Source organism: Peromyscus eremicus, chromosome 2 (genome assembly GCF_949786415.1).
Source record: "Peromyscus eremicus chromosome 2, PerEre_H2_v1, whole genome shotgun sequence".
NCBI lineage: Eukaryota > Metazoa > Chordata > Mammalia > Rodentia > Cricetidae > Peromyscus > Peromyscus eremicus.
In genome coordinates this window covers 154,968,358-154,988,820 of record NC_081417.1, presented here as the reverse complement: position 1 = coordinate 154,988,820, position 20,463 = coordinate 154,968,358, and the positions used below count along the sequence as shown (strand labels likewise).

Here is a 20,463-nt window from a genome sequence, read left to right as displayed (position 1 = left end):
TGGATAGTTACCACATACCAAAGCTAAATCAAGACCAGATAAACAATTTAAATAGACCAATAAACCCCTAAGGAAACAGAAACAGCCATTAAAAGTCTCCCAACCACAGAAAGCCCAGGACCAGATGGTTTCAGCGCAGAATTCTACCAGATTTTCAAAGAAGAGCTAATTTCAATACTCTTCAAATTGTTCTACAGAATAGAAACAGAAGGAACATTACCAAGCTCTTCTTATGAGGCTACAGTTACCCTGATACCCAAACCACACACAGAGCAAGCTCCCTCATGAACATTGATACAAAAATACTCAACAAAATATTGGCAAACTGAATCCAAGAACATATCCAAAAATTTTTTCAACATGATCAAGTAGGCTTCATCCCAGGGATGCAAGAATGGTTCAACATTTGAAAGTCTGTCAATGTAATACACCATATAAACAAACTGAAAAAAAAATATGATTTTTTTTTCACTGGATGCTGAAAAAGCCTTTGACAAAATCCAACAACCTTTCATGAAAAATGTCCTAGAGAGATCAGGAATACAAGGAACATACCTAAACATAATAAAGGCAATTTACAGCAAGCCAACAGCCAACATCAAATTAAATGGAGAGAATCTTAAAGCGATTCCACTAAAATCAGGAACAAGACAAGGCTGTCCACTAGTGGGTAGCCATTCCAGCTTTGATCTGGAAGTTCCAACCCCCATTGAGGCTTGGTAACAGTCAAGCCTATAAGGCAGAGCCAAGAGAGACCCTTGAAGACCCGGGATCCGGTTAGGCTGGCTCTCTTGGTTCCTGGACCCTGGACACCGGAGGTAGACTGAGCAGAGTTCTGCAGAGAACACTGCCGGACTGCGCTGCACCTTTCCCAGACCCTGTTACCTATCCCTTCAATTGTGAATTACCCCACAAAATAAACTTCCTTTCTAACTTCATGGACTTGCCTTAATAATTTCACCAATAGTCCACTCTCCCCATATTTATTCAATATAGTACTTGAAGTTCTACATAGAGCAATAAGACAACAACAGGAGATCAAAGGGATAGAAATTGGAAAGGAAGAAGTCAAACTTTCACTAAATTCTATCAGGGAACACCTACAGCTGATAAACTCCTTCAGGAAAGTGGCCGGATACAAGATCAACTCAAAAAAAATCAGTAGCCTTCCTATACACAAATTATAAAAGGGCTGAGAAAGAAATCATGATACATCACCCTTTACAATAGCCACAAATAGTATAAAATAACTTGGGGTAACACTAACTAAGCAAATGAAAGACCTGTATGACAAGAATTTTAAGTCTCTGAAGAAAGAAATTGAAGAAGATATCAGAAAATGGAAAGATCTCCCATGCTCATGGATAGGTAGAATTAACAAAGTAAAAAATGGCAATCTTACCAAAAGCAATCTACAGATACAATGCAATCTCCATCAAAATTCTCACAAAATTCTTCACAGACTTCAAAAGAACAATACTCTACTTTATATGGAAAACAGAAAACCGAGGATAGCAAAAAAAATTCTGTACAATAAAGTTACCTCTGGAATCATCACCATCCCTGACCTCAAGCTGTACTATATACCTATAGTAATAAAAACAGCTTCATACTGGCATAAAAACTGACATATGGACCAATGGAATCGAACTGAAGATCCTGACATTAATCCACACACATGTGAAAACCTGATTTTTGACAAAGAAGCTAAAACTATACAATGGAAAATAGTATCTTCAACAAATGGTGCTGGCATAACTGGACATCAACATGTAAAAGACTAAATAGATCCATATCTGTCACCATGCACAAAACTCAAGTCCAAGTGGATCAAAGACCTCAACATAAATCCAGTTACACTGAACCTGATAGAAGAGAAAGTAGGAAGTACTCTTGAATGCATTGGCACAGGAGACCACATCCTAAATATAACACCAGTAGCACAGACACTGAGAGCAACAATTAATAAATGGGACCTCTTGAAACTGAGACTCTTTTGTAGGACAAAAGACACAGTAAATAACATAAAAAAGACAGCCTACAGAATGGGAAAAGATCTTCACCAACCCCACATCTGACAGAGGACTGATCTCCAAAGTAAATAAAGAACTCAAGAAACTAGATATCAAAATAACAAACAACCCATTAAAAAATGGGCTACAGAGCTAAACAGAGAATTCTCAAAAGAAGAATTTCACATGGCTGAAAGACATTTAAAGTAATGCTCAACATCCTTATTCATCAGAGAAATGCAAATCAAGACGACTCTGGGATACCACCTTACACCTGTCAGAATGGCTATGATCAAAAACACTAATGACCGTCTTGGTTGGAGAGGATGAGGAGCAAAGGGAACACTCCTCCACAGTTGGTGGGAGTGCAAACTTGCACAACCACTGTGGAAATCAGTATGGCGGTTTCTCAGAAAACTCGGAATCAATCTACCTCAAGACCCAGCCATATCACGCTTAGGCATATACCCAAGAGCATCATTTGTATGTTGGGCATAGGGAAAACTGTAGCTAGAGTTTTCCTGCCTGGCCCACCTCAGGACAAATCTCTGTCACCTGCCAGTCCCACAGCCGCTCAGACCCAACCAAGTAAACACAGAGACTTTAATATTAGTTACAAACTGTATGGCCATGGCAGGCTTCTTGCTAACTGTTCTTATATCTTAAATTAATCCATTTCCATTAATCTATACCTTGCCACATGGCTCGTGGCTTACCGGGATCTTCCCATGCGGCTTGTCATGGTGGCGGCTGGTAGTGTCTCTCTCTCAGCCTTCCACTTCCCAGAATTCTTCTCCTTGTCCCGCCTATACTTACTGCCTAGCCAATGGCCAATCAGTGATTTATTTACTGACCAATCAGCAACACATTTGACATACAGACCATCCCACAGCAGAAAACTACCAAGGAGTTGTCAATTTTATCACACAAAATTTCATTATAATATGTGGTGGTAATGTGTTCCCCAAAATATTGCACACCCTAATAAACTTATCTGGGATCAGAGACAGAACAGCTACTAGATACAAAGGCTAGAAAATGGTGGCATTCACACATTTAATCCTAGCACTCCAGAGGTAGAAATCCCTCTGGATCTCTGTGAGTTCAAGGCCACATTGGAAACGGCCAGGCATGGTGACACATGCCTTTAATCCTAGAAAGCGAGCCTTTAATCCCAGGGAGTGGTGGTAGAAAGCAGAAAAGTACATAAGGCACGAGGACCAGAAACTAGAAGCATTTGGCTGGTTAAGCTTTCAGGCTTCTAGCAGCACAGTTCAGCTGAGAGCCATTTGCATATGAGGACACAGAGGCTTCCAGTTGAGGAAACAAGATCAGTTGATAAGTTGGCCAGGTGAGGTTAGCTGTGGCTTGTTCTGTCTCTCTGACCATCCAGCATTTTACCCAAATACCTGGCCCGGGTTTGATTTTATTAATAAGAACTTTTAAGATTCCTGCTACAATAATATGATTCATATGATGCTTTAAGAATGTGAGACATTATTTCTTTGTGCCTTTAAACCTGTTGAAATCATTGGCAGATTGTGCCAAACCACTTTTAGACTTAACACTGAAATTTCTGACTCTCCACTCTATCACAGATACTAATGAAACTCTACGGGCAACCTATTCTGGTGAAGATTGTCACACCACATCATTTCATTACTTGACTTAGTCTTAAAATAAGGAGTCATTGCATGCATTTACATTACGCATGTTCATCCCTTCTATTACCCTTTCATAGCCCTCTATTCTATTTCTGTTCTCTACTTCCAAATTTCTTTTTTTTAATTTTTTATTATTAAGAAATTTTCTGGGGCTGGAGGTATGGCTCAGAGGTTAAGAGCATTGGCTGTTCTTCCAGAGGTCCTGAGTTCAAATCCCAGCAACCACATGATGGTTTATAACCATCTGTAATGAAATCTGGTGCCCTCTTCTGGCCTGCAGGGATACAGGCAGAACACTGTATGCATAATAAATAAATAAATAAATATTTTAAAAAAGAAATTTTCTATTCATTTTACATACAAACCACAGATCCCTCTCCCCTTCCTCCTCCCACCCCCTAGCCCACCCTCCATTCCCACCGAGCCCCTCCCCCTGCACAAAGCTGTGAACGGTATCCCACCATTGGCAGTGGGCTCCAAAAAGCCAGCTCCTACACGAGGGATGGATCCTCATCCTACTGTCAGGGGGTCCTTAAGCAGATTAAACTACACAACTGTCTTGCTTATGCAGAGGGCCTAGTCCAGTCCCATGGAGGCTCCACAGCTATTGGTCCATAGTTCATGAGTTCCAACTAGTTTGCTTTGGTTGTCTATGTAGGTTTCCCCATCATGATCTTGATGCCCCTTGCTCATAGAATCCCTCTTCTCTCTCTTTGAATGGACTCCTGGAGTTTGGCCTGGTGCTTGGCTGTGGATCTCTGCATCTGCTTCCAGGAGAAAGGCTCTATGATGATAGGGCATTTACCAATCTGATTACCAGGGTAGGCTAGTTCAGGCACCCTCTCCACTATTGCTAGTAGCCTACGGTAGGGTCATCCTTGTGGATTCCTGGGAACTTTCCTAGCTCCCAGTTTCTCCCTATTCCCATGATGTCTCCCTCTCTCATGGTTTCTCTTTCATTGCTCTCCCACTTCATCCCTGTTCCAGCTCAACCATCCCATTCCCTTATGTTCTCATCTTCCAACCCCAACCCTCCTTTGCCTCCCTCGCCCACAGTTTACTCATGGAAATCTCATCTATTTCCCCTTCCCAGTGTGATCCGTGCATTCTTCTTAGGGTTCTCCTTGTTAGCTAGCTTCCCTGGATCTGTGGGATGTAGTCTGGTTATCCTTTGCTTTTCATCTAGTATCCACTTAAGAGTGAATACATACCATGTTTGTTCTTCTGAGTCTGGGCTACCTCACTCAGGATGATATTTTCTAGTCACTTTCATCTGCCTGCAAATTTTATGATGTCATTGTTTTTTACTGCGAAATAGTACTCCATTGTGTATACATGCAACATTTTCTTTATCCATTTTTCAGTTGAGGGGCATCTAGGTTGTTTCCAGGTTCTGGCTATTATGAATAATGCTGCTAGGAACAGAGTTGAGCATGTGTCCTTGTGGTATGATTGAGCATTCCTTGGGTATATGCCCAAGAGTGGTATGGCTGGGTCTTGAGGTAGATTGAATTTCAGTTTTCTGAGAAACCACCATACTGATTTCCAAAGTGGCTGTACAAGTTTGCACTCACACCAACAGTGTAGGGGTGTTTCCCTTGCTCCACATCCTCTCCAACAAAAGCTGTTAACAATATTTTTGATGATAGCCATTCTGACAGGTGTAAGATGGTATCTCGGAGCTTTTTTTTTTTTTTTTTTTAAAGATATAATTATTATGTGTAGGTGTTCTGCCTGCAGGGCAGAAGTGGGCAGCACATCTCTTTACAGATGGTTGTGAGCCACCATGTGGTTGCTGGGCATTGAACTCAGGACCTCTAGAAGAACAGCCAGGGCTCTTAACCACTGAGCCATCTCTCCAGCCCATCGGAGTTGTTTTGATTTGCATTTCCCTGATGACTAAGGATGTTGAGCAATTCCTTTTTTTTTTTTTTTCAGATCTTGGGACTGAACCCAGGGCCTTGTGCTTGCTAGGCAAGCACTCTACCACTGAGTTAAATCCCCAAAACCTTGAGCAATTCCTTAAATGTCTTTCAGCCATTTGAGATTCTTCTGTTGAGAATTCTCTGTTTAGCTTTGTAGCTAAGATATTTTGCATACTGTCACAATTGTGAGGTTACTGTTTTTATATCATACATCTGTTTCTATTTTTACATAAGGTATTACCTCAGCAGCTTCTTTATTTTTATAATGTGAAGCTTTATTCCTTAAGGAACATAAGTTAATAAGAATTACAGGTTAATAGTCACCATGTTGTCTGACTCACAGTCATGTTAGTTAAGTTTTCATGGTCATACCGAGACATATTTCAAATGGATAGGCCATCTTCAAACACTTCAAAGACCTACAAGTTATGGCATTTAAAATGTTTTTTTTTTTAAATTTAATTTAATTTTATTTTACAATACAATTCAGTTCTACATATCAGCCACTGATTCCTTTGTTCTCCCCCCTCCCGCTCCCCTCCCCTTCCCCCCAGCCTATCCCCTATTCCCACCTCATCCAGGGCAAAGCCTCCCCCGAGGACTGAGATCAACCTGGTAGACTCAGTCCAGGCAGGTGCAGTCCCCTTTCCACAGGCCGGGCCAAGCGACCCTGTATAAGCCCCAGGTTTCAAACAGACAAATAATGTAATGAGCACAGGACCCAGTCCCACTGTCTGGATGCCTCCCAAACAGATCAAGCCAATCGACTATCTCACCCATTCAGAGGGCTTGATCCAGTTGGGGGCCCCTCAGCCATTGGTTCATAGTTCATGTGTTTCCATTTGTTTGGCTATTTGTCCCTGTGCTTTATCCAACCTTGATCTCAATAATTCTTGCTCAAATGAACCCTCCTCTTTCTCGCTAATTGGACTCCCGGAGCTCCACCCGGGGCCTAGCTGTGGATCTCTGCATCCAGTTCCCTCAGTCATTGGATGGGGTTTCTAGCACGACAATTAGGGTGTTTGGCCATCCCATTACCAGAGTAGGTCAGTTCGGGCTGTCTCTTGACCATTGCCAGCAGTCTGTTGTGGGGGTATCTTTGTGGATTTCTGTGGGTCTCTCTAGCACTTTGCTTCTTCCTATTCTCATGTGGTCTTCATTTACCATGGTCTCCTATTCCTTGTTCTCCCTCTCTGTTCTTGATCCAGCTGGGATCTCCCGCTCCCCCTAAAAGAAATGGATAATTTTTTAGATAGGTACCACATACCTAGGTTAAATCAAGACTAGATAAACTATTTAAATAGTCCAATAACCCTTAAGGAAATAGAAACAGTCATTAAAAGTCTCCCAAGCAAAAAAAGCCCAGGACCAGATGGTTTCAGCGCAGATTTCTACCAGATCTTCAAAGAAGAGTTAATACCAATACTCTCTAAATTGTTCCACACAATAGAAACAGAAGGAACATTACCAAAGTCCTTCTATGAGTCTACAATTACCTTGATTCCTAAACCAAACAAGGATACAACAAAGAAAGAGAACTACAGACCGATCTCCCTTATGAACATTGATGCAAAAATACTCAATAAAATACTGGCAAACAGACTCCAAGAACACATCAAAACAATTATCCACCACGATCGAGTAGGATTCATCCCAGGGATGCAAGGGTGGTTCAACATACGAAAGTCCGTCAATGTAATACACCATATAAACAAACTCAAAGAAAAAAACCACATGATCATCTCACTAGATGCAGAAAAGGCATTTGACCAAATCCAACAGCCCTTCATGATAAAGGTCTTGGAACGATCAGGAATACAGGGAACATACCTAAACATAATAATACAAATTATAGCAAGCCAACAGCCAACATCAAATTGAATGGAGAGAAACTCAAAGCAATTCCACTAATATCAGGAACGAGGCAAGGCTGTCCGCTCTCCCCATACTTACTCAATATAGTACTTAGAATGTTTTAATAACCAAAATTCTTTTGATGTGAGACACGTCTGCTCCTGGTAGTACCTATCTACCCTTGAGAACAGGTTGGGCACTGAAGACACTCCATATGGAGTTTGTTTTCCTTTTGGCAAAACTGTCCTATTGGGCAAGAAACTGCCCTTGCCTTGACTGCTGACAGTAAGCATGCTGTCTAATCTGGACAAGCAGGACAAAAAGAAAAGTGACTGCCAAACTTTGCCAGGACAGGGTAGGATAGTCCTTGAAAATTTCTGCTTCTGAAAAGGGTCTGTCAGATATTCTAGACATGTAAGACAAAGTTGGTAGCCCAAAAGTTGCAGAGAAACCTTGGGTGACGGTCCAGGAAGCCAGCTGTTTCTCTCCTTCCTTTCATTTTTTGGAAGTTGCTTGCTTACACTTCCTGATTACTCAGGTAATATTAGTTTTCTCCTCAAGTCTTGATGAGGTTGAAGACTAGATACATATAGTTACAATCCTCTAGACTCTTAGCTGTGGACAGATTAGGTAGAAAACTTAGATTCCTCAAGAAAGGAAAACTATTGGAGTAGTCTCTTAAAAATTGTCTATTACCTGTGATCTGGATATTTAGGAAGTGTTTCTTACTTGAAAATTGTTCTTATTGTATGTTGTTTCAATGTATGTTAAGATTATTACCTCTCCATCCCTCTGGGCAACACATGTTAACACTTACTATTGTTATAGATTTTACTAGGTTAGGATTAGAACCTTCCTTTTTATTTTAGACAAAAGGGGAAATATTCTGAGAATTCCGTCCTTTGGCCCAATGATCAATTGGATGGAGCATCTCAGCCTTATGGGCATGGTCTGTCTAAGGACACTTGACACCTTAAGAACTGGGGAGAGCTTGTGCATGCTCTTGGTTGGAGCTGGCCGCAGATAGCAGAGAACCGTGGCTTCCAGTAGGCAGGCGTCTCAGATCTGTTCCATGTCATGAGTGCACTCACCTGTTAATAAACCTGATTTTAATCAAGAATTCTGTCCCACATTGCACTCATACACACACCACACACTCAATAATAATAAATAAAATAAAAGACATATCCTGAAAACGTGACTATGAAGCTTTAATCTCCTGAGGGTCTCAAGATGACAAAGACTGGAAAGAGCTTTCTGATGTAGGTGCTGCCATTTCTCAAGTGGATAACTGAATCCTGCACCCCAAAAGCATTTAACTTCTTCCTTCCTTGTGGGTGATAGGGCTGGACTCAATGTATTCCCTCATCCAGAGCAAGTATTTACCATTGTAATAGAACCGTAGCCATCAGCCACAAACACACATCCTTCTCCAACCCTATCCTTCGCTATGGAGATGTGTATCACCAGCCCATCCGCCTTTGTGTAAGTGAAACCATGAGAGCCTTTTAAAAGGGTATCAAGGATTTATTAAGATATAAAGTAGGGATAAAAGGCACTCAGGAATACAGAACAAAATAAACAGCCATCATTGTCCTCTGTTCTGCCTGGGAGTGAATGGAACCAACAGTTCAATCTCCAACCAGCACAAGAGAGAGTGAACATGTCTCTCTCCTCAGTTTTAAGCAGTCACATAACCTACCAAGAGGCCAGGCCCTAAGACTTGTACTCCAAAGCTATTGGCAGAACCAATACCCAGAGCACTTCCCCTTTTGGTCTAAATAAGAAGGTTCTAAACTTAATATAAAACTATATATAAGAATGATTATCAAGGGGCTGGAGAGATAGGTCAGAGGTTAAGAGCACTGGCTGCTCTTCCAGAGGTCCTGAGTTCAATTCCCAGGACAACATGGTGGTTCACATCCATCTATACTGAGATTGGTACCCTCTTCTGTCATGTATATGCCATAACATTATATACATAATAAATAAATAAATCCAAAACAAGAATGATTATCAAGTATTGTCCAGGAGAAAGAAAGGGTAATAACATAAACAAAAAAAGGAACTACAACCAATAAGAACAACAGCAAACAAGAAACACATACTAAATGTCCAGCCCATAGGTAAATGGAAAATTAGTACCTGATATGTTCTTAGTTAAGCTATGAGAGGAATGTAACTATAACCATCTAGTGTTCAACCCTATCAAAGACCCAAGAAGGTAAATAGTATTACCTGAGTGAACAGGAAGTGCAAGCAAGCAACCTCCAAAAAATGCAAGAAATGATAGAGACAGCTGTCTGCCTGGATAATCACCCAAAGTTTCTCTGCAGTGTTGGGGCATCCACTTTTGGCTACAGGCCTAGAATATCTGACAGACCATTTTCAAAAGCAGAAAATTTTGAGAGACTACCCTGTCTTGGTAAGGTTTAGCAGCTGTTTTTCCTTTGTGTCCTGCTTCTCCCAGAAAGGACAGTGTGCTTGCTCTCAGCAGTCGAGGCAAAGACAGTTCTTTGCTCAACAGGCCATTTATGCCAAGAAGACGATAAACTCCATATGGACTGTCTTCAATGCCCAACATCTTTCCAGGAGTGGATTGGTACTGCCAGGTGCAATTGTGTCTCATGTCAACAAAATTCTAAGTTATTAAACCATTTAAGTGCCATATTTTCTAGGTCTATGAAGTGTTTGAAGATTATCTATCCATCCAACATATGTTTCTGTATATCTAGAAAACCTAACTAACATGACTATAAGCATGAAAAGCATGGGTGACTGTTGACCTGTTGCTGTGGATATCGTTCTGTATAAATAAAACACTGATTGGCCAGTGGCCAGGCAGGAAGTATTGGCAGGACAAGGAGAGAGGTGAATTGGGGAAGGAGGAAGAAAAGAGAGACCGGCTGGAGCCACCGCCAAGACAAGGAAGATGTAAAGTACTGATAAGCCACGAGCCATGTGGCAAAGTGAAGATTAATAGAAATGGGCTGAATATAAGAGTGAGAGCTAGATAATGATAGGCCTGAGCTAATGGCCAAGCAGTTTAAATAATGTAAGAGTCTGTGTGTTTATTTTATAAGTGGGCTCTGGGACTGGCGGGACTTGGTGGTGGGAGCTGGAGAAAAATTCTCCAGCTACAAATGGCGCCCAACATGTTGGCAAGAGTTTCCACCTAAAACCTGAGTAAAAAGATTCTAAAACGGAGCTAAAAACAGCTCCTAGTTGTCTCTTTCAAGCTAGCCGCAGCCTGTGTGTTTGAGCTACTATGGCGGGTTCCTGGCGTGCATGCTCGACCTGCAGTATGGCAGGAATGAGGCCTCTGCAAGTGGCACATTAAGCTGTGTGGTGGATTTAGACTTTGCTAGTACAAAACAAAAAAAGAGGTTTCTGGGCTACATGATGCTTTCATAGATGCATAGACCTACAAAAGCTCCCAGAGCTGGTGGTAAACCTATCACCGCCATGTTGGGAAGCTGAGGTGGGCGGAGTCAGCAGCCACAGCGCCTTTTCAGTCTTAGAATGGTGCAGTTTAAAGCAAAAGGCTCAAGGTAATATAAAAAATAAGCCATGTAAAGATGGCTACCACACAGAGAATCTGGATTATATTCTCTTTGATATTCGTAACTGACAAAAAACATTTGATTGCAAAAACCGTTGAGTTATGCCAAAATGTATATTTTAAAGGTACCTTGACTTCAAAATTTGGATGTAAGATTATGTTGCTTTGGAAAGGAGGCTCTGCTTTTGTTTCCACAGAAAGCCAGAGGCTATGGATTTGTTCCAGATTAAAATATATCAGGTTTGACCAGCCAAGACCCCCTGAAAGGTCTCCGATGACACCAAGGCCCAGATGATCCAACATCCAGAACCATTTCAAGGCAACTGACTCAGACGATACACCCTCACGGACTACTCCATGATCCTAAAATTTTCTTTATGTCCCCATGAGATACAGCACCCCCTCCAGCAGGAAGTAGTAAGAGAAGCGACGCCCAAATTCCCAAGTTATATGTAATTTTACTATGTTAAGGTTAAAACCTTCCTTTTTAACAAAAAAAAAAAAAAGAAAGGGGAAGTGCTGTGGATATCGTTCTGTATAGATAAAACACTGATTGGCCAGTGGCCAGGCAGGAAGTATAGGCAGGACAAGGAGAGAGAATTCTGGGAAGCGGAAGGGTGAGGGAGACACTGCCAGCCACCGCCATGACTAGCAGCATGTGAAGATGCCGGTAAGCCATGAGCCACGTGGCAAAGTAAAGATTTATAGAAATGGATTAATTTAAGATATAAGAACAGTTAGCAAGAAGCCTGGTACGGCCATAGAGTTTGTAAGCAATATAAGTCTCTGTGTTTACTTGGTTGGGTGTGAGCGGCTGTGGGACTGGCGGGTGTCAGAGATTTGTCCTGACTGTGGGGCAGGCAGGAAAACTCTAGCTCCAACCTGTAATTCTTATCAACCTATATAGCTTAAAGACTAAAGCTTCACAAATAAAATAAACAATCTATAAACAGACACACAGCACAAGGACAATGATCTTGAGTTTGTGGCAATATACAAAAATATCCTATTCAGAGGTAGAAATGAATAGTACATTATGACAACAACATCCTTAATATGTATCAATATACAAATTATCCTAAACAGTAGAACAAATTTACAGTATGACAAATATAATTTCACATTTGTGTCAATATACAAAAATATTTTAAGCATATATACAATATGACAAGTATAGTTTTATATTTGTAGCAATATACAAATTATATTAAACAGAAGTAGAAAAATAATTTTATATTTTTGTATCAATATACAAGAATCCATACTAATGTAAATTATCTAAAGCTGATAATTACTAAATTAGTTTACAAATAGATATGATAGTTTACCTTATTGTTCTAGTCTATCTATGCCCTTTTATCCTTTTCAAAGGAAATTCCTGAGTCTAAACTTTATTGTTCCACCCACAACCCTATTACAACTTATAACCAACCCTAACAGATGACAACCATCCATAACCTTGAGAAAACAAAACCTGTCCGGAAAGGGGGCATCATTTTCTTAGAATTACTTCCTGCTGTTTAGGGGGCACCAGCTGCTCTGTAGGATCATGCAAAAATAAAAAAAAAATTAAAAAAATAAAACAATGATTAAGTCTCATAAGGAGTTTAAGCTCGCACAAGCGCCTGGACCTGGAGTGGAGCCTAGCTGGGTTCTGCTCAGGCAGGAGAGAGGGGCTGGTGGGTAGCAAATGTGGCAGGATCCTGGGAAGTGCCAGGAGTTGGGGACACTGAATGCAGATGGGCAGGAGGGGCTCCTGGGCTCAGCATGGCTGGCTTGCTTGGACTAGGGATCTGCTGGGAGCTCTAAGTGTGAGAAGCACCAGCAGCTGTGGAGGCTGGAGGCTGTTGCCATGAAGACTAGCCAAGGTCCATGGGGCTCAGATCATGTTGGGCACCAGATAAAGGGAGAAAACCATGGGTTTCTGGGAAGAACACTGATTTATTATGGGATCAAATAGAAATCACACACTCACTTATGCAAAGTGAAGTACTCTGGTTGCTTCTTTGTCTCCCAGGAAAAGATGGAAAGCTCCAGATCAGGTCGCTGATCCATGTGCCAGGAAGTCATAGCACTCCAGAGTGGCAGGATACGGCTCCTGAGTAAGCTGATTCAACATGGATATGTAGTGTAGGAGTTCCTTCAGAACAGGTAGAGAGAAACAATTTCAAAAAAAAAAACCCAAAAAACCTGACCCTCAGGAGCTGGAGCATAGGCTCAGGGCAGGCATGAAGGCATTGAACTCAGAATCCTCTAGCCCACATTTCTCCAGTTCCAGGGTTTGCAAGGTGGCTGTGACCCTCTCAAGGAGACTTCCTAGTGGCTTAAGCCAAATGTCACATACAAGTACAGAATTTGGAAACAGATGTTTAAGTTCAAAAGGGCTCAGGCACTGGGGCAGGTGATCCAAGTCTGACTGGGAGAGCTGGCAGCAAGTGATGGACATGGTCACCAAGGGCTTCTTCAGGCACCTAGGGAGAGAACAGAGACTGGTTTCTGTCACATGGTGTTGAAGAGGATGGTGGGATGGACGATGAAGCAGATGGCACTTCTCACAAATTCATTCTGCCCATAAGATGGAGGTCAACCCCCAGGACACATTGTTTCATGGTCTGCTCACCAGAATTACAGTATTCTAGTGTGACACCTATGGTTATCACCATGGGCCAGGCTCAGGGACCGGTAGAAAACCACAGTCATTGTCCTAACAGGAGTAGTAGGCATGTTGATTGTAGGAGGGACTACCTATCTCAAACAAGCTTCAGCAATGTCAGATGGTGACACTGTCGAGTCTACTGACCTTCATATCCTGTTCCCACAACTTCAATGCCAGGGTCACACATTTCCCATTCATTAATCCCTTTCTGGATGCCCAACAACCTTTCTCAAATGAGCAATTAGAGGCATCCTGGTGCCTGGTCACAAAATCTTAGCAAAGAGCTCATCTGCTTGGATATGCAAGGTTTATAGTGGCCAGACAATCAAGGGCTGGCCTACTAACCTATTAACCTACAAGAAAAAGGTGGGTGTTATATGGTCTGGTGGACTCTTTCTATCCTTCCTTACCTGAGCCACTCTGTCAGGCAGCCATCGAGAACAGAGATGTCATTTACATAGAGATGCTGTAGACAATGAAATTTGGGGAACTGCGAAAGCAATACATTTTAAAACTCCTCTTCCAGCTCTTCAGAATCAGTCATACTGATGGTATTTGTGATGCTCTCAAGCATGAGTGTGTGAAGGTTTCTCATCTGCCCTAGGTAAGGTCAAAGAGGAACCATGTACTCTAGCCACAAATATCTCAGCTGTAGCTCCCCTATACAGTGGAGAGCTACAGATTTGAAGACCTCTATGACAGTGAAGATGGGTGATTCTGAAATCTAAAGTTTCAAACAGATTAGGCGTTTCAAATCTTTTCTCAGCTGGGCCCACTGCAACAAGTACAAGGCACATTCATCGAGCTTGCCCCTCACAAGTTTGAGGTCAGTTACCACCTTCAAATATTTCCTCACCCCAGAGTAAGGGCATGACTCCACTGGCTGCTTCTGACTCATGACCTGATGCTAGTAATCACCTTCTTAGGTTCCAGCACATACACTCCAGAAGTCATGGTCCACAGATGTCAAATCCAACACTCTGAATTTCCCCCTCCTGTGGGAGAAACAAATAGAATCTTTTGCAAATAAGGGAAGACACTTCTTACAGTCTTCTTCTCATCCACACCTCACACTTCAGCTGTCTCTTCCAAATGCTTACTTTTTCCTATGCATAGAATCAAGTCCAGAGCCTTATGCTAAGTAAACAGGAAACTTTTCCATGGTGGTATCCTCATTCCTGTCTCACTTTCTCCCATTCCATTCCCCTTCATTCTAGCACAATTCCACCTGCACAAGCATTTCTTTGGTGTCTTCTTCAGTGGCTGTGTCCACCCTTTTGTGGCCTCATTTGCCATTATTTGCTGAGTCTGGACTGAAGCCTCTATAATCATCTAAGCTGATGCTTTAAGACGCCTCTCATCCACCTTTGACCAAATACTCCCTGTCCCCAGTTGTTCTTTCTCTGCGCCCACAGAGTCTTCCTCCACCATAGCTGGGTCCTGCTTACCTGGGGCAAGCCTTCTCTGTAATAAGCACATCTAGCCCATCAAGCAAAGCCTTCAAAGTCTCAAGGTGTGTGTGTGGTCTTTCTCAGGGATCCTACAGGAAGGCATGGGAACGGCCAGGTAGGCACCATGGCCTTCAGGATGTCTGTATGTCTGTTCAGGAAGGCCACCTTAAACATTGCTAGAAGCAGCATACTGGGCATATCCTCCAGAGCAAAAATGGCTAAGGCCTCCTCCCTCAGTAGCCTTCCTATTGCAAGCTCCTGGAATGTTGGTGGGGCTTGGTCTTCCATTGTGACTGGCTTTTAGGCATCAATGCCCTGGGGAAGCGTTGAAGCAAAGATAGCATTAATGACTCAAAACTCAGGAAGCCCTTCTGCACATACAGGGAGCTGTCAGGTCAAGATCACTACTGAAGTGATGTTGGAGAACTCAGTGTACCAATTCTGATCAACTTCAATTGGATTTAAAGCCACAATTCACCTCTCTGGTGTGTGAAGTCTCTCCAAAGCACCATAGTTCTCACAGACCCCATCTAATCCCAAACACAGCTCAGGTGGATACATCCCACTTGGAAGGAATCTCCAAGAAGCCTGAAAGCACAGCCCACGGTTTGATAATAAATAGACTGTGCTCAACATTCCAGGTCCTCAAAGAAAGGAAAGGAAACACCCAGTTCTCAACCTTTCCACAGCCTTCTTTCACCCAGCTGACCGTGGCAGGAACAACTGAGGGCCATCTGTGAAATGGGTATTGTTACTTACTGACTACAGTTGTTGGTTACCCACTGCACTTGGGTATGAGCAAAGGAGTCAATAGGGCTGTAAGCTCCAGCTCTCCAAGCTACAGAGCTGAACAGGGTGGGACACAAACACTAAATAGAATCAGCAAACCTGCAGTTGAAGAGTGAACCTAATTAGTCTTATCAACAAAAACCAGGAGTCAGATATCAGGGTAATAAACTGAAAGATCAGAGAAACAGAGGAGCAGCCACCAGTGACGTTTTACCTCTCTGGACCCTCGCACCTAAAGGGCTGACATCCTATCTCTGCCCTGCCTTATCACTTCCTCTCTCTGCCCTTAGAGTGCTGGGATTAAGGCATGAAACTCCCAAGTGCAGGGATTAAAGGTGTGAGCCTCCAAAGTGCTGGAATTAAAGGCATGAACCACCACTGCCTGGCCTCTAGGTCAAGCTTTACTTGTTAGAACACAAACAAAATTCACACAACTTTCCCCCATTTTGGTCTAAATAAAAAGTGAAGGTTTTAGTTAACTCTGCATCTCACACGATTGAGCCTGTATGATAATGAGTATTCAGAGATGGGTAATGCCTGGCGAGCACTCACCAACCTAAGACAGACTGCCTGTGTGGCCTGGGCAGGCATCTCCATGATGGGTAAGGTGACCTGCTGACGTCCCACGCAACCTAAGTCAGAAGCTCATTTTTTAGTAGAAGGGGGACCTGTAGGGCCCTAGCCCCCTAGCTGTTGCCTTGCTTGCTGACCTTGACCTTGATATCCTCCCTATGCTAATACCCTGCCAGGTTCCACCCCCTGAATGCTTAAGGGAAGATCCTTGTCTGTGTATCCTGCATAATGGGCGATAACAGCTTAGATGCAAGATTGTAAAACATCGGTAATGAACTTCTGCCCTCTGGGGTTCTCCCATTGTGCTGTAAGCCTGTATTTAAGACCTCCTCCCTCCTTCAATAAACTGCATTCGGCATTAAATAAATAAATAAATAAAATAAAAAATTAAAAACTTTTTTAAAAAGTGAAGGTTTTAACTAACATAGAAAAATTAGATACAATATATAGTAGCCATTGCCCTTTTTTTTGTAACTGTTTATAAAGCATCTGGAAATAGTAGACTAGAAAAAGAAAGAAAGAAAGAAAGGAAGGAAGGAAAGAAGGAAGGAAGGAAGGAAGGAAGGAAAGAAAGAAAGAAAGAAAGAAAGGAGGAAAAAACAAACAACCAGCAAAATAATGAAGAGTAGGAGATGGAGACAACTCACTTCTTGGACTCAGGAAACTCACTCACTCAATGCCATAATTGTTTACTTCTAGAGCACCAGAAGAGCCTACCTCAGGTCTGCAGGAACTAAGGAAGCCTGGGGGCGGGGTCCAAATTATGTATCAACTTATAGTTCAGCCTTTTCATTTGAACACTAAAGTGGAAGGAGGCTGCTTCCTGTACATCTGTAGGCTCCAGGAAGAGATGAGTTCATGCATCAATCAGCAGATATAAACAACTGTTTGTTTCATTTTGTATTTTGAGACATAGTATTAACCCAGGCTGTTCTGGAACTAGCTCTCAACCCTGACTGTCCTGGATCTCTCTCTCTCTGTCAGGCTGGCCTCAAACACAGAGATCCAATACACTCTATCTTCTATGTGCTGGGATTAAAGTGGTGTGCCACCACTACCTGGGTTGGAACTCACTGTGTAGACTAGGCTGGCCTCAAATTCAGAAATCAGCCTGCCCCTGCCTCACTAGTGCTGAGATTAAAGTCATGCACAACAATGCCTGGCTTAAATTGACATAAATATCAGCACAGTCAAGGCATTTGAGTAACTCACATTTGTCATTCTGGCCTGAATATCCTTGAGTCAAAGTCACCCTGACATTCATAATTTGGCTGTCTGAACCAATAAATACAGAAACCACAAATGACCCAATTAAGTATCATATATAAAGGAGAAAAAACTAGCATAGGCTGATTATCCAGCCCTTAGAAAGCTGAGGTAGGAGAATCTCTGGATTTATTTAAAAGAAGAAGAAGAAGAAGAAGAAGAAGAAGAAGAAGAAGAAGAAGAAGAAGAAGAAGAAGAAGAAGAAGAAGAAGAAGAAGAAGAAGAAGAAAGAAGAGGAGGAGGAGGAGGAGGAGGGGGGGAGGAGGAGGAGGAGGAGGAGGAGGAGGAGAGGAAGAAGAAGAAGAAGAAGAAGAAGAAGAAGAAGAAGAAGAAGAAAAGAAAACTAAAAGAACACATAACATTAAAAGAATACATATGCTCTTTGAAGTACTAGACTACGCTGCATGAGAAAGAGTGTCCTGATGAAGCTGAGGGACTTACCTGAGCTGGACAAAGGTGAGAGGCCTCCAGATCCAGGCAGGGACAGGCTGTGACTCCATGCTCCACGACCCTGATGGTTTCTAAGACTGCTCTAACTTTATGTACCTTTTCACTGAACCCTCCCCTTTGTAGCCATGGTCTCCCAGCCAAAGTCTGCAGTCTGATTGAATAATTGAGTCTCCACTCGTTACTCCTTTTGGGATTTAGATGGTATAGGTTGATAGGATCAGATCTCAACCTAGGATAAAACTTAGACTATGACTATGATTAAGGGGACTGGAGAGATGGCTCAGAGGTTAAGAGCACTGCCTGCTCTTCCAGAGGTACTGAGTCCAATTCTGAGCAACTACATGGTGACTCACAATCATCTACAATGTGATCTGATGCTGTCTTGTGGCATACAGGCATACATGCAGGCAGAACACTAACACATACACAAGTAAAAATTTAAAAAAGAAAAGAAAAGAAGTATGATTAAGAACTAATTCATTGCTGGGCAGTGGTGGCGTAGGACACTAATCCCAGCACTCAGGAGGCAGAGCCAGGTAGATCTCTGTGAGTTCAAGGCCAGCCTGGTCTACAGAGAGAGATCCAGGACAGGCACCAAAACTACACAGAGAAACTCTGTCTTGAAAAACCAAAAAGAAAAACAAAAACAAGTAAAAAACAAAAACAAAAAGCAAAAACAAAAACCATAATTCTGAGACAAAGTGGCATTGAACTCAGATATCCACCTGCTTCTGCCTCGCTAGTGCTGGGATTAAAGGCTTGTGCCACCTTGCCTGACTGCAGATCTTTTTTCTTTTTTTTTTTTTAAATTAAGAAAATTTTATTTGTTTTACATACCAATCACAGATTCCCCTCTTCTTTCCTCCCTGACCTCCAGCCTTCCTCCCCTCTCAAACCCATCCCCCATTCCCTCCTACAAGAAGGTTAATCCTCCCATGGGGAGTCAGGAGAGCCTGGTACATTCACTAGAGGGAGGTCCAAGCTGCCCCCCCCCCCTTACCAAGGCTGTGGGAGTTTTCCCACCATAGGTAGTGAGCTCCAAAAAGCCAGCTCATGCACCAGGGATGTATCCTGATACTACTGTCAGGGGCCCCTTAAGCAGAGCAAGTTACACAACTGTCTTGATATGCATTTTACTTGGGGCAAAACTTCTGTCTCCACAGCACTTCTACACCATCCATCAGAACCTGCATTGTCCCCAAGTAGGGAGTTTGATCAGCACCCCTACAGGGAGGCAGGGGAAAGGACAGACTTCCACCATTGCCTTCAGTATATTTTTGTGTCTGCCAGTGAAGTCTTCCTTGAACAGCGGTAGGGAGAGCATCATGGGCAGATCCTGAAAAGCAGAGATGCCCAAGTCCTTTCCACTAGGCAGACTTTATACTGGAAGCTTCAGGAATGTGGGTGTGGCCTGGAAGCCTGTCCTGAAGTTTCTACCCCAGAAAGGATGTGGTAAAGGATTCAGGAGATGTATTTTCAAGCTATCGCTAAGGAATCTATAAGTCTTACCCATCACATGGACCATCTGAGGACCAGAACTTCTGCTCTGTCATAGTGGAGAACTCAGTGCATCCTGTTGTAGTATCTGGTGATCTCAAACCCTCATCAATCACTCAGTATACAGAGTCTCTCCTAAGGACCCACATAGGCACAAATTAACCATTGTCCCATGGATACTAAACCCTGCCCTTCTGAACCTCATTTCTCTTTGGAAAAAGCAGGATGACTAACCTCTTATTAGGCAAATAGATACCGATCACCTTACAAGTACACCAAGAAAATAGAGTCCCGATGTCACAATTCCAACATACTCGTGATCGACTTTCCACAGATTGAGCATGCCAGGGAAGGAGTGAGGAGATCTGTGAAATGCCGGACAGTACTATTTCCTTTTAAAGGCTTTAGAGGCTTGTTTGTGGGCACTGTGCTTTATTACACTAATTTGGGTATTGAGGTAGACATTCTATTTAAACTAGTAGCCATCTATAGCCAGACTTCATCTGAGTCATGAAACCAAACAAAGAGAAATAAGTTTCTCCAAAGTGGCTCTAAGACCATTTGAATGAGAGTACCCAAAAGACTCTGAGTCTGAGATGGAGATACCAGTGAATGGAGACTACAGGGAAGAGGACTTCCCATGTTTTATTCAGGTCTAGGGCAAGAAACACATCATCAAAAACACCTAGTTTTATTTGCTTTTTAAAATATAGTTTTTCAATAACAGCATGAAATTTGCAGGCAAATGGATGGAACTAGAAAAT

The 20,463-nt window shown here is 42.4% G+C and overlaps 1 protein-coding gene across 1 annotated transcript in view; it reads right to left on the bottom strand.

The window, feature by feature from the left end:
- Positions 1–15,391, bottom strand: part of LOC131904925 (oogenesin-1-like) — a 56,435-nt gene extending 41,044 nt beyond the window's left edge. The window contains 6 exon segments of the mRNA XM_059255917.1: positions 13,261–13,488; positions 14,084–14,273; positions 14,412–14,574; positions 14,614–14,668; positions 15,122–15,198; positions 15,200–15,391. Coding sequence (XP_059111900.1) covers positions 13,261–13,488; positions 14,084–14,273; positions 14,412–14,574; positions 14,614–14,668; positions 15,122–15,198; positions 15,200–15,322 — 836 coding nt within the window. The 5' untranslated portion in view covers positions 15,323–15,391.
- Positions 15,392–20,463: the final 5,072 nt, after the last annotated feature.